At 34.7% G+C, this 14648-nt stretch overlaps 1 protein-coding gene across 6 annotated transcripts in view; it reads right to left on the reverse strand.

Moving 5' to 3' along the window:
• Tti1 (Telo2 interacting protein 1) overlaps positions 1-14648 on the reverse strand; it is a 729405-nt gene that overhangs the window by 356374 nt on the left and 358383 nt on the right. For all 6 annotated transcript variants that reach the window (XM_090394772.1, XM_090394775.1, XM_090394771.1 and 3 more), the window contains one exon: positions 9260-9452. In XM_090394772.1, the coding sequence (XP_090250898.1) occupies positions 9260-9452 (193 nt within the window). The remainder of the gene's footprint in view (positions 1-9259; positions 9453-14648) is intronic.

Consider the following 14648-nt stretch of genomic DNA (forward strand, 5'->3'; position numbering starts at 1 on the left):
CAGCAGTGTGTCGACTTTGCATTTGGTGCAACAGCTTAAATCCTTGAAACAAGCCCTTTCTTAGATCTGCCCATGGATTTCACACTGTACATGCTTATTCCAACACAACTTTTCCAATCAAGGTATTTATGCTGTTGAATATTTCTTCATCTGTTGTATGTTCTGGCAAGGGTTGGCAATATAAAAGGTCGTCATGAATTTTTTTGATTTTTTTTGTACCTAAAGAACACTAGAAGATTTGCAAAATTTGTAATGTCAGTGGATTCATCTACCTGCAACGCATAATAACGACTCTTACATATATCGGATAACAATGTTTGTTTTTATATTTTCAGCTATTTCAATGATTCTTTGATGAACGGTACTATTGGAAAGGCAAATCTGATCAAAAGATCTTTTTGCATTATCTCCGATCATAATTTCCACTATTATTTTTGCTGCAGGCTTGACCATAGTTTCACCAATTGTTTCCGCTGCACCACTTTTTACTACTAATAGCGACACACGATATGAAGCTTCTAAAGCCTTCATGTTTTCACCTCCTGACATGATCGACATCACTTTTTGAGATTCTTTTAAATTTTTTAGTTTATTTTGAAAAAATTCGACACGTTTGTCCTTGCATTCATTATGTTTCAACTCAAAATGGCGATTTAAATTACACGGTTTCATGCTTTCATTTTTTAAAGTTTCACCGCAAATTACACATAATGGAACAGGTTCCTCTTCATTTCCGTCCATGAAAATCCACATTTCAAGTAATTTATATCGTACTTACGAAGCTTTCTCATCTTCTTCCTAGCTGGTTCTTTAGAGATATCAGACGACACACACTTATCAATTTCACTTGATCCAGATACAACATCAACATTTTCTTGTTGCTGACAGCTACTTGTATCCACTATGTTCCTCTCTTTTGCACATTTTAAAAATCCAGTCTTTAACCAGTGATCCATACTTAAGAATTTGAAAGCTAAAAAAAATTACTGTATTTAACGAACAGTCCTTCAACAAATGGCTAGTGAAAGCAGAACTCGAAACAGACAGCAATGGTAGGCCAGTAGAGATAAAGCAACTATGAAGACGTTTATATGATTGGTGCGGTATTAACAAAAGATCGTGCTACTAATTGACAAAGACAAGCCCACAGTTCAGTTGAAATGCTAATTCCCTTCAACCGAATTCCATAATATCTGAAACACATTCACTATATATTTCTTAGTTTTAACACGTTCACTCAAACAAAACCATATGTTGCCGGTGCACCATATGGTTTTGATTGTCTACTATACAGCATTTTATGTGGGAGGGCTCATGCGATTCATTAGTTCCGTTTTTCTCCCAGTTACCTCTAATTGCACTGTTTGTTGAGAAACGTATTACACAGCCTGTAGATGTCTCTGTACCTTATTCAGTGATACAATAGGAACATTTTACGATCTCAAACTTAAATTTTATTCCATGTGTTAATGATGTATAGCCGAAAATTGCCACGGACCCCCTGAAGACCTTTCACGGACTCCTGGGGGTCTGCGTACCACACTTTGAGAAATACTGATCTAGAGTATTAAAAGGGGAACATATAAAATTAAGTGCCAAGAATATTACACTGCCGCAGCATCACCTAGATATATATATATATAAGTAAAGAAACTTGAATATATACAATAGGAAACATAACAAAATCATAACAAGCATCGACAAGATATATTAACAAGAAGAGAAAAAACTAACATGATTACAATGGATTATTATGGAGCATATGAATGTTGCTGTGTTTTTGTGATCTATGATGGTTAGCCAAATAATGTAGATATCTGTGGGTTTCTTGTAAATGGACAGTTGGGCATTGTTATCTTCTCTCCTCACCAGTATGTCAAGAAAGGGTAGTTCTTTGTTCTTCTCCATCTTAGTTGATTTTATTAAGAAACACGAGAAGGTTTTCCATGTAATCCTTCCAGATGATGAACATGTCATCGACATATCTCTACCAAATCGACGGTATAGGTGAAATGGTGGAAAAAAGGGTATCTGAATGGATACCCTTCTAACATTTTAAACAAATTGCTTTTTAAAGACAACCTCCAACAACGTGGAACGGAGTCCCAATATGTGTCCACAGCTGTCATTCCATATATTAATTCAGTATCCACAAAATTGGCGAGAATGTTAAAAGCTCATAACATCAGAGTGATTTTTAAACCAACTACCACGATCAGACAAGTCTTAAGATCACCCAAAGATGAGGTAACTTTCTTTAAATTTCCTGGAGTACATGAAATTCCATGCATGTGTGGCCTTTCTTACATTGGACAGACCTCTAGAGGTTTTGAAATAAGACAGAAGGAACATGTGGGGGATGTCAATCACAATAGAATCATCACATCTGGTTTAGCTCATCATTTCTCAACATCAAATCACGTTATAGATTGGAAAAACAGTTCTATGCCTTACATCGAGAATGACTACAGACACAGAACTTTCAAAGAAGCAGCAGTGGTGCTACGCACAGGCAATAATTTAAATAGAAATCAAGGTGCTATTCTTAAAGACATATGGAAATATCTCATCAATTCTCTCAGCTTAACAGAACTACCATATGCAAAAACTATACAACACTTGGTCATGTACCGGATTCTGATTGAAGCATTCGAATGCATGCACACCATCAAACATGAATTATCAAATGTAACAGCCTAGCAGTTACTAAAGTGTATGTTTTCATGTAACTTGATGTATTTGTTTTCACATTAGTACAGCCTTGAAAATGGTAGACAGTGGCTAGTGAAACCGGATGGCTCTTTGTATTTTTAATCATTAAATCTTATGGTCTTTTAACAATAAAAGTTCTTAGATTCTCCTAAGTTGATCAAAATGTTAGCTTTGTAGTTCACCATATAATCTATTCTAATTGAAGTTAGATACTTGCCAAGAAAGCAAGGTATGACTACTGTCACCAACTAGTGATAAAATAATCATATTCTTAACAGTTGGTGACACTTCTGCTTGAAAAAGTTCTCTCAACAATTCAATAAATTCTTCTTCATTCTTATCATGAGAGTTCTCTTCTACCCAATCAATGTTTGGATAATTAAAGTCATCCATAATTGAGCACTCATTTAGTACCAATAAGGTAATGCATTTCATCATTCCGTGCAACTGAGCTGCCAGGTCTGTAGCAACTCATCACCATATATGTCATTGTGTTAGCCTCCACTTCACACTAAATAATCCCAAATTCATTGCTACATGGGACATTATTACCACCATTGTTTCCTTGTGTTTCTACCCTAACTGGACTTAAGTCATCTGACATCATTAGAAATACTCCTCTGTCATTCCTAAAAATAGTATACCCATTACACTCAATTCTCATCATTATATCTGATTCTGACAGCAAGGTTTCACCATGCCAACAACCTTAGGCCTCAACATGTATAATAAAATAACAGACTCAACACATTTGTTTCTGCTGCTCCTGGCATTTGCATATAGACATAAATTGACACCTAGCTATTTTTATAATTAGATATGCAATATATTTGACCATGTTGTAAAACTTTCTCTTTTCCCTTTTCCAAAGCCAAAGGATACACTTCCACCTTTTCCCCAGATCCATAACCATCTATATCTTTATCATGTTGGCATACCATAGTGAAGTTTCACACACATTTTCCCCAATTCTGTGTCAAGCAAAACCATATGTTGCCGGTGCAACATATGGTTTTGCTTGACACCACCCTGTTGTGAATGTGTTAAAACTAAGAAATATATAGTGAATGTGTTGCAGATATTATGGAATTCGATTGAAGAGAATTAACATTTCAACTCAACTGATGAAATGCTAATTTGTCTTTGGTTTGTGCGATCTTTTGTTAATACCTCACTAATCATATACACTTCTTCATAGCTGCTCTACATATCTCAGGTCTTGTAAATTACTGGTAATTTTTGCTTGAAATAATGGGAAAGAAGATTAAGCTATTTGGATAGATGACTTTGACGATGTACACAAGGAAAGTGTTCTCGATGCCAAAAGTAACAATAGCGAATAGGAGCTGCTTGTTAAGTCACACCATTTTCATTTTTTTTCTGAAAACTTTAGTTTCCGAAAATCCTTGCTTATATCTCGCAGCACGATTTTTAGCTTTAATTTTGGGAAAAAAAGTGCGAGTTATATTCGAGTAAATACGTTAATTTTTTTAGCTTTCAAATTCTTAAGTATGGATCATTAAAGTTAAAGACTGGATTTATAAAACCCACAAAAGAGAGCAATATAGCAAATACAAGCAGCTGTAAGCAACAAGGAAATATTGATATTACATCTGGATCAAATGAAATTGATAAGGATGTGTCATCTGACATCTCTAGAGAACCAACTAGGAAGAAGATGAAAAATCTTCGTAAGTATGATATGAATTACTTGAAATGTGGATTTTCATGGATGGGAAATGAAGAGGAACCTATTCCAAATTTTGTTCTATTAAAAATAAATTATATTTTTTGTTTACATGAACATATAAATTCAAATAAAATAGCCATTTACAATGAAATATACTTTATTTATTTATTTATTTATTATTTTGATAAGGGGTATTTGGTAATAATGAAAATTTAAGAAGGGGTACGCAGATATCTGAAGTTTGAGAAACACTAATCTAGACACTATACCAGCACCAAAACAAGCTTTAAACACTACACTAGTATCTTGAGGAAGGAAACCTAGTACAACACCATTAAACTCTTGCAGGTAAGACTCAAATCATTCTAGTTAGAGCATCCAGGATTGAGATTGTGAAGAAGAGGCTAAATCCTGACGATGATCCCTCTTTCAGAATATCCACATGGGTTGCAGTACATGACAAACACAGCAGCAAGGTATTTGATCCTAGTGATGGTTGCAGGGAAGACAAAAAGGCAAAAAAAGACTCAGGAGTAGAGCAAAAAAGATAAACAAAAACAAAAAGAATGAAAAAGGTCAGGTAACATAACTGGGAGGCCCTTCCACCATGAATAGGTGCTCAACATGGAGGGATTGATCAAAGATTACAGATGGCAGTTCTGAAAAAAAAAATGAAGAGCATGTACAGATGTCACCAGTGGAAGAATCATGAAAAATGGATCTATTAGAAATAAACTGACCTGCTGGCATTCAAGAATTTGTTAGCATATTTCAACAAAACAGGTATTTATGCCATGGTAGGAAAAAATGCCTAGAGGAAGATCAAGATAAGTGTAGACTGGTTCCATTTGAAGTGCATTAGTATACAGAAGTATACGATCTGACAACATTCTCAAGTCCTACCAAATAACACACTGATTTAGAATAAAACTATCGATCGTGCTCCCTTTGAGAATACTTATCAGGAATTTGATGATGATGAGGGCTGTAAAAGCAGAAAATGCAAGCAACAAATTGTATAGAAGGAAAGTTTGAGTTAGAGCAAATTATAAAGTGATTATCAAGAATTGATGGCATGAAATGTAAGATCTGACAAATGCACATTTATCAGCCTTCTTATGGATGGAATCACACAGAAAATTAAAGAACAGGTTTTATGCATTTAAGTAGTGGTGTACATACATCATTAATTTCAAACAGAAGCCAGCCCGAAATGTTAGAGAAGTGGATGTAAAAGAGCATTTGTAATATAAAGTTATGATGTTTCTTTTGGTTTATTTTTGTTGTATATTTTTTAGTATTCTTTGTGATTTTTCTTTTGTTAATTTTTATGGAAGATTTTTCTAATCTGCATTGGCATTATTTTTGATGGTGTCTTTTGCGGTTGATGACTCTCACTGTATACTGCTGTTTCTTTACAGAAAGTAAAGAAATAGCAGTATACAGTAAGTGAGAGATAAAAAAACTCACAAATATAGCTGCTGCTCACTTGGGTATCTAATTTCCTGAATGGCCTCGATATTACTTCCGTACTGCTATGCTTTGACTCCTTTCAGGCAATCTGATACAGAATAAGTGAAGGCAGGTTTATGTTCCAGTGGGCTGAGAAGACTCTAGAAGTGTTACTATCATGTTTGGCCTCATGTATTATCTAATGGCCAGTGTGCACATATGCTTTTATTTGGTACTATCAAATGGAGGAGTACCGGCTTCCTCAGTTAATTACAGTGTGTTGATCATTTCCACAAAAGCCTGTATTCATGTAACATGTGCAAAGAAAGAGGTTGATTGCCTTGTGGTTTATTGACACACAACAACAGCAAAGATCATACTATGGTTGCCTCTCCTTCTCAGTTCTCCAGCTGTTACTTTTTTGCATTTCTGCTACTAATCAAAACAAGTAGTGCATGAGGGCATGTTTATTACGTTGGTCATGTCTAGGTTACTTACTCTATGCTTGGTGATATCACTATCAACATATGTCTTTGTCCAGAGATAAACATAAAAACTTCACTGAAACATAATTACTCCATACATTTCCTTCAGTATAAAAATTTTCCATACACCAAAGAAAATTAGTTTTGGTTTCAGAATTGTTCTGTTCAATGTCAATAATGTTACATGCTATCAGTACATATATGTTAAATATTTCCACACACACACACACACAATGTTCAATTCTTGACCAATTTCACATTATCAGTATTTTACACATATATGCATTTTACTCGAATAACTATTCAAGAAATACAGGCTGCTGCAGCCTCTCAAGGCAAGACTGCATGGTTATTTTACCTCTTCTCAGTCAGAGCACAAAAAGAAAATCTTCTTCTTCTTTTTTTTTTTTTTTTACAAATTCTTGGATGCTGATGTAGCATTCTCAAAATCTAGGTCTCCTCCATCTCCTGATTTCCATGTGGTCTTTCTCAATCTACTTTCCTTACAGACAAAGCCTACTGTAATTATTATCAGCCTTCAAATTAACTCAATGAGTTAATTTGAAATACCCAACTATTTATTTTGTTCTGTTCAAGGCTGAAGTCAGGGATTTCAAGGATTTAAACTGCCAATTGAAGATAAAAATGAGCAATATTGTTATTAGATGTTCACATTAGGAAGTGCTTTGCACGTTTATCATACCTATGGGACTTCTCATTACCGTTTATGTGCTGCTTTTGTGTCAGATGGGCAGGCTCACTGACACAAAATTTATGTGGCATGTAAGTTTCAACTCTTTCAGTAGAATTTTATTTGAAATTAGCATTTGTGATCTGTCTTAATGAAATCAAAAATTTCAAATGCAATCAAACAAATAGTTATTTCATGTAATTGAAAATTTTAACAAATGTTAGAACTGTGTTTGGTAGTATAACAAACAGTTTTGCTTGAGTTTATGCAGGATAGTTTCTATGGGATCTCATGTTGGAGGCTTAATGGATTTTTTTTTTTTTCACACTTTCTATGGGAGGGGGGCATGTGTTTCATTAGGTAGTGTCATTTTTATCCCAGTTGTCCCTAACTGCATTGTTTGTTAACAAATATGTTACACAGACTGCAAATGTCACCTTATTCAGTGATACTGAATAAGGTGACAAAGTGATCCTGTTGGGGAGGGCATGGTGTTCACTGTATAGGGACAGCTGCTTCCAGTCTTTGGACAGTATACATGTAGGGAGTAAAAATTTATCTATTCATAACTGAAAATGAATCCTTCCATATTCTATAAGAAGAATGCATCTAATGAAAACCAAGAAACATATGTGGGAAATCCATACGTTATAGTGATGGGTTTCCGGAGCTGCTGTCAAAAAAAAAAAAAAATCTGATGAAGTTTGAATTTTCGAAGATGTAATGAATAATTCAGATGATAATTTCAGTCAGGTATTGTATTTACAGAGCAGTTCCTCATCTGATGAGGAAGATGTTTCACAAAGTAAGGTTTCTGAATTTTCAGTTTCAAATAAATAGAATCCGGTAAGTAATGTGGCAGTACCAGTTCAGGAGTATAGTAGAATCTGCAGTGTAATCTGCATTTCTAACTGATGACCTAATGGAATTTATGGTAAGAGAAACCAACAGATATGTAGATCTACAACTCAGGATTGTAAAAATTCCAACTTCCAACTAGACAAGGGAATTACAAGAATTAAACTTATTAAGAACAAAATTATTTATTGTATATATTATATTGCTGTGTAAAAAAAAAAAATACTGATCATTAATAAATAAAAGAATTATCAGAAAATAAAGTGAAATATATATATATATAAAAAAAAAGAAAGAAATACATATAACAAGCACAATAAATTGTACAAGAGGATTTTCTCCTCCATCAACCCACATGTATTCCTGCCACATTCACATGAATCACCTGATCAGCATTATTAGATCATAGGATAAGCCCCTCTCCATAGTTAGTTACTGAGCTAGCAATGTATACAGTTGCTATTTCTAATTTGTTAGTGATTTATATTTTGAACAAATCCCTTTTCATCTATTCATAAGTTGTTGTTTTTTTAATTATTCCCATCATAAATGCAAATATGAAAGTCTAGAGTTTATAATATCATGTTTTCTTCACTCAGCCCACCGACACTTATAACACAAGCACACATATAATCACAGATGTAAATTATTCATAATCTATTTTACAGCTGAAAGTATTTTTATTCACACCTATTCTTTCTCTTCCTTATATTTACTATTTTTTACATCTTTTAGTAAATCAAGTATAGTAACTAATAATCAAATATATCACCCTTTAATTATTGTTTTTTAATATATTCTAAAAAGAACACCTCTTTTCATTCCCCCCCCCCCCCCCCCCCCCCCCCCCCCCAAATGCGAGATTGGTCACAATTGAAGAAACTGTTACAAAAAGTTGCACATCTGACCCACACAGGAAAGAAATTGCCAATAATTCTGCTCACTTCACAAGATTGTTAGGTCCATGGCAAGAGAACTGCGATCACTCTGAAATGAACATGTTAAGGGGAAAAAAAAAAAAATCCTAAATGAACATAAATTATTTACAGATAATGCAATACCTATAGTTCTAATATCAGTTTGTATTTTTTCAATTTTCACAACATTTTACACAATTATACCTATATTTTGTCTAACTTCATTAACATTTTTAATACTTTTTTTTTCTCTAAAGATATGATGTAAATTTAAAAATTATACAATAAAAATAAACTCCGAATGAGTTATTGAGATTATATACAGAGATGGATACTTATAATTTAGTAATTCTTTTCAGAGGAAATAAATCTTTCTTGTTCCTATTAATAACAAACTAGTTTAATGATATGCATTTTAAGTAACAATTTAATGATAACGAAAATAGATAAATACCTTATTAATGATGTGGCATTTTCTGTATGACTTGAGCTAGTATTCCATTTGGTTTCAGAAAGAGAACAGTTTGCTTTATGACAACCACCACTTCCAAGAACAATTTCATTCAGAATAAATATTGCCTCTTTTCTGTATTCAGATGATGAATGTAGTTTTTCCAATAAGCAGTCAACTAACAGTATTGTATTACCTGTAAAATCAGTCAGAAAAAAAATAAATATTTTCCCTACCTATTCAATTCATGCTAGCCCATAGTACAAAGTGCACTACAGATTGTCAAACCTCTTGTGGGTGACTACTTAAATGTTTATATTTTTTTAAAGTAGAATCCCACTTGACATGCTGCAAGCTATAGCACTTTAAAGATGTTGATCTGTGCGTTAAAAATTGAAAAGAAGGATGGAATGTATTCATAGCATTTTAGTTACATAATTATTATAATTCTTACTGGAGTAGACAGGCTGTTTCAAATAAAAATGTGAAGGCAATATTGAAGAAAATTATTCTAGTGAGTTTGTAATTGGACTGTACATGAATAGGTACAACAAGCTTCTACTGTATTCTCTAAGGGCAGAAGGAAAAAAGTGAAGCAGATGGATGGCATTTTAGTGGAAATTCTGTAAGCTTTATCACATTAGGCAATGAATAATGTCTATATTCTGCACAAGGTGATGATGGGATATGAAGTGTACATAACATCCAGGGTTTGTTGGCTTTCTATAAACTAAGAAATCAAGTGTGTGTTCGGTTTCTATACTTGAACAAGTGTATCCAGAAATGGTAAAAAAGTTTGAAAATGCTGTCAACACATTTGAGCCAAAGAACTTGTGTTTCTTGGTACTGAATGGATTTTTCTTAAAACCACTCCATGAACAGATTTGCTAACAAGGGGTCGAGGGAGGAGTCCATTATTAATCCTATCTTCCCTTCAAAATATTCCTCTTGGAATTTGAAGAAAGATGACTACATTTCAGAGATTATTTTCATCATATCATATTATAAGAGAAGACAGCTGATTAGGGAAGCATGATTGAATATCAATCAATGCATAGGTTGCAGAAAGAATGGTGTATAGTTTGTTGGGCTTACATATAATGCTGAGGATTACACTTAAATAGATTTGGAGTTAGGTTTCTTGAGAAGTCATTATTCACTGACCGTGTGGAAAGGCAAAGCCAGGAAAATTAAAACTATGAGAATGGATGCAGGTCAGGGTGTGGGTGCAAGAACTCATAAGCCAAACGAGTGTAAGAATGAGTAGACTGATCTCTGTCTCACATCAGATGGCCTCAAATGAACATTCACATACATGCCTGTCTTCATCTGATCGCATACTCTTTTTGGCTGCTAAAATGCAGAACCTAGTCTCACAAGTTCAAAACCAAATGGGGTATTCAACACAATGTGCACAGGTAACTGGAGCATAATGGGATGCTGCACTTTATGTATACTAACGCAAGGTATCAGAAACAAGAGGGAGAAGGTTTTTGGCATTAATTAGTGCAACTGTGTCAAAAGTTATAGTCATCAGTTAGACTTGGACAGCAATAATTTAGTTATAGGGAAAGAATGTGATGGGTAGAGTATCTTTAGAAAGGATAGACAGAATGGGATGGTGGAGGGGTACTGCTGATGACTAAACTGCAGTACCCCTCCATAGGTACTGCAGTTTAGTCATCTTCATCTGATCGCATAAAAGATTATGCAATAATCTTTTATGCGATCTTATGAATGATTTTATACTTTGCCTATAAAAGCTGACTGCTTTTATAGGCAAAGTGTGGAAAGACTTGCATTGTCAAATTAGCTCAGCAAGTAACTCAGATAATTATTATCATTATTATTAAGAGAGACCTCCAGGGAGTTAGAGATTCATCGAGGGAGGCCACATACTACACACACACACCAGCTATTACACTTATTCTTGAATTCATTCACACTGCTTGCACTCACAACATCCAATGACAATCTATTACAATCACGCACCACCCTCAGAGAGAAAAATCTAGCCCTCATCCCTTCTTAGAGGCCTTCATTCTCAGCTTTCAAGGATGCCCTCTTGTTCTTTCCCCATCCTCCATAAACTGAAAAATTTCATCAATTGAAATCCTGTGTGACCCTTTCAGAAGTTTCTAAGTCTTAATCATATCTCCGCCTCTTTCTCCTGTTTGTTAGTGTCTGCAGTCTACAAATTCTCAATTTGTCTTCATAATCAGTATTCCACACTTCCCAATATCATTTCTAACACCCTCCTTTGTACTCTCTCCAATATATCAGAATCACAACAGAAACCAGGAGACTAGACCTGCGCACAATAGTCCAAGTGAGGTCTTATCAAAGCCTTGTAAAGAGGCAAAATAACATCCTCATCTTTACATGTGAACGTTTGTTTCAACATTGCAATTATCTTTTGAGTTGTATTTGCAATCTTTGCCACATGACCACTGAACTTCAACTCTTCCTATCTATTAACACTCCAAGAACCCTAGCCTTGTCAGTTTCTTCTAGCATAATCTCACGAATATAATACGACATTGTGAATTACTTTACATTTACTGACACCCATTTTCTCATGCCGACAATTCCAGCCTAATCAAATCATTCTGCAAGTACTGCATATCAGCAGCTTCCTGATTATCCTACCTACCTTTGCAACATCACATCAGCAAATAGCGGTATGTTGCTTGTTAAATCCTTCCCAATATCATTAAGGTACAGACTGAATAACAGTGGACTAAGCACTGATCCTTGTAGTACACTACTAGTTACCTTAAATCTTGTAGACTCCCCCCCCCCCCGTATACTTTTCGATATCTGTCAGTCAGCCATCCGCTTATCCATACTAAGATTCTATAACCCAAACCCAGTTCCCAATTCATGCAGCAGTTTGCCATGCTGTATTGCGTCAAAAGCCTGAGCAAAATCGAAAAGTATCATGGTGTATCTATTCCCCTTGTCTAGTTCAATGGGAACATTGTTACAGAATGTGAGAAGAGTTGCTAAAAACATGACCTTCCCTTAGTAAACCCATGTTGTTCATTGCAAAGTAGAGATTCACTGTCAACCCATTTCTGAATGCGAGCCCTAACCAATTTTTCAAAAATCTTCACCACCACTCCTGAGATACTAATTGGTCAAGAGTTGGATACATCGGTCTTTGCATCACCCTTGTGCAATATAATTACCACACATTCCTACGGAGTCTTCCCTGTTCTGAGACTCATATTAAATAGCCTGGTTCAGCTGAACACCCTTTTAGCACACATGCTGATATCCCATCAGTCCCTATTGCTGAATTCTTATTCGATTTGTGCAAAAGCTCTAATACTTCATCCTCATACACCTGCATTTCTTCATCTAGTGAAGAGGTAACAGTGAGCTCAATGTTGCATACAACAGGTTGATCGCTTTTAACAAAATGGTACTCATTAACTGAACAACCTTATTTGTTCAGTTAATTTTCATATGACACACATAGGATATACATATATATAATAAACCTAGGAGGCATCTTGAAGCAGTGCTATGGCCTGAGAATTAGTAAGGGAAGAACGTTGGCAGTGAATCAGAAATGCTCAAGGGGTATCCAAAGGAGACAGACAGACAGATTGGTTTGGTTGGTTTATAGTTTATTTGGCACAAAAACTACAAAGGTCATACTGTGCCATACTAAGGTCACAACTATGCATAAGCAGTTAAAGAAAATTGCAAACAATATGCCTGTACAAAAATTAGGTTCAACAAAGCAGCATCTACAGAGAAACACAATTGCTGCAGAGGGCACAGCAACACACAAGGTTAAAGGTTATAGTAGTACAAAAATTGTCAACAATACAAGTTAAATAAACAAAATGCATGTACAAGCCAAGGAATGCAGTATCTACATTTAGTTAAAATTATGACAGATGTTTTTACAGCCATACATAAATATGCAAAAAGGAATTATTATACAACATGCATGTATAAAAATAAAATATCGCAATGTGGTATCTAGATATAAACAAAATTACAAGAAGGTTACACAAATATACAAGGTGTCCTACAGCAATACATAATTAGTCAAAAAAATTAGTAAATAATATGTATGCACAAAAGTTACACTGGGCAATGCAGTATCTACATATAAACAAAATTACTGCTGCAGCGTTTAAGGCAGTACATAATTAGACAACAATATAAGTTAATAAACAAAATGCATGTACAACACCAAGCCAAGGAATGCAGTATCTACATATAAGATTAATACAATAAGATTATAACAAATGTTATTACAGTAATACATAGAGTTAAAGAGGAATTATTATATATTATGTATGCATAAAAATTAAGTTTAGCAGTGTGGTATTTACATATTAACAAAATTACAACAAGGTAACACAAGGCTAGAGAAATACATGATTGGTCAGAAATCAACCTAATGAATAATATATACATTAGTACTCAACTCCTGCATACATATACATCACAAAACATTACAGTGAAATGTGTTTGAATAAATTAATTCTTTGTAAATAATTAAAAACATCATGCAATCTGCCTGAGTGTACATGGTCTGGCCAGGTAGGCAAAAATTTCATTCCTCTCTCGTGCAAAGTGCTGGCACTCTACCAGCATATGATAAATAGTGAGATGTGTATTGCATTTTTCACACAAGGGAGGGTCATTATCTCTCAGTAAATAAGAATGTGTAATATGACTGTGACCTATGCAGAGCCTAGTGAGAACTTCTTCTCTTAACTTTATTCGTTGACTAGAATGCCAATGCTTGATTTCAGGTTTAATGTCATATAATTTGTTTGTTAATGCTTCCTGCCATGATGACTGCCACTGAGCAATTAGCTTTAATTGTATAAACTGTCTGTAGTCTGGATATGGTACTGTCAAACAGTACATAGAGAAAGTTTGCGCTGATTTCTGCATTTCCATGAAATGTGGCTGGATTCCCAGCCACATATCCCTTAATTCCAATGTGGCTGGGAATCCAGCACAACTGAACATCAAAATTAAGGATTTTCATTTTGTGAAACAGGTGTAACACCTCATAAAGTACTGGATGTGGATTACGCATAGGAGAGGAGATAGCCTGTAAAGAGATCAATGAGTCTGTATAAATTATACACTTTTGGTAGCAGTTTTCTTTTATATGAACAAGTGAAGGTTGAATGGTATGCAACTCTGCTGTATAATTACTGCAATCAGGTGGGATCTGGTTAGAGATAATAATGTCAGGAAACACAACAGCACAGCCAACAGAGGTATTAGTTCTTGAACCATCAGCATAGACAGGCAAGAAATCAGAGTGTGCTGCTCTGTGTGCATTAAACAACTGGAGGTAGACCAATGATGGAGCATGAGATTTCTGTAGCTGAACAAAGTGAGAGGTTGC

This window comes from Typopeltis vanoorti, chromosome 6, assembly GCF_054136105.1.
Source record: "Typopeltis vanoorti isolate ZY-2024b chromosome 6, IOZ_Tvanoo_1.0, whole genome shotgun sequence".
NCBI lineage: Eukaryota > Metazoa > Arthropoda > Arachnida > Uropygi > Thelyphonidae > Typopeltis > Typopeltis vanoorti.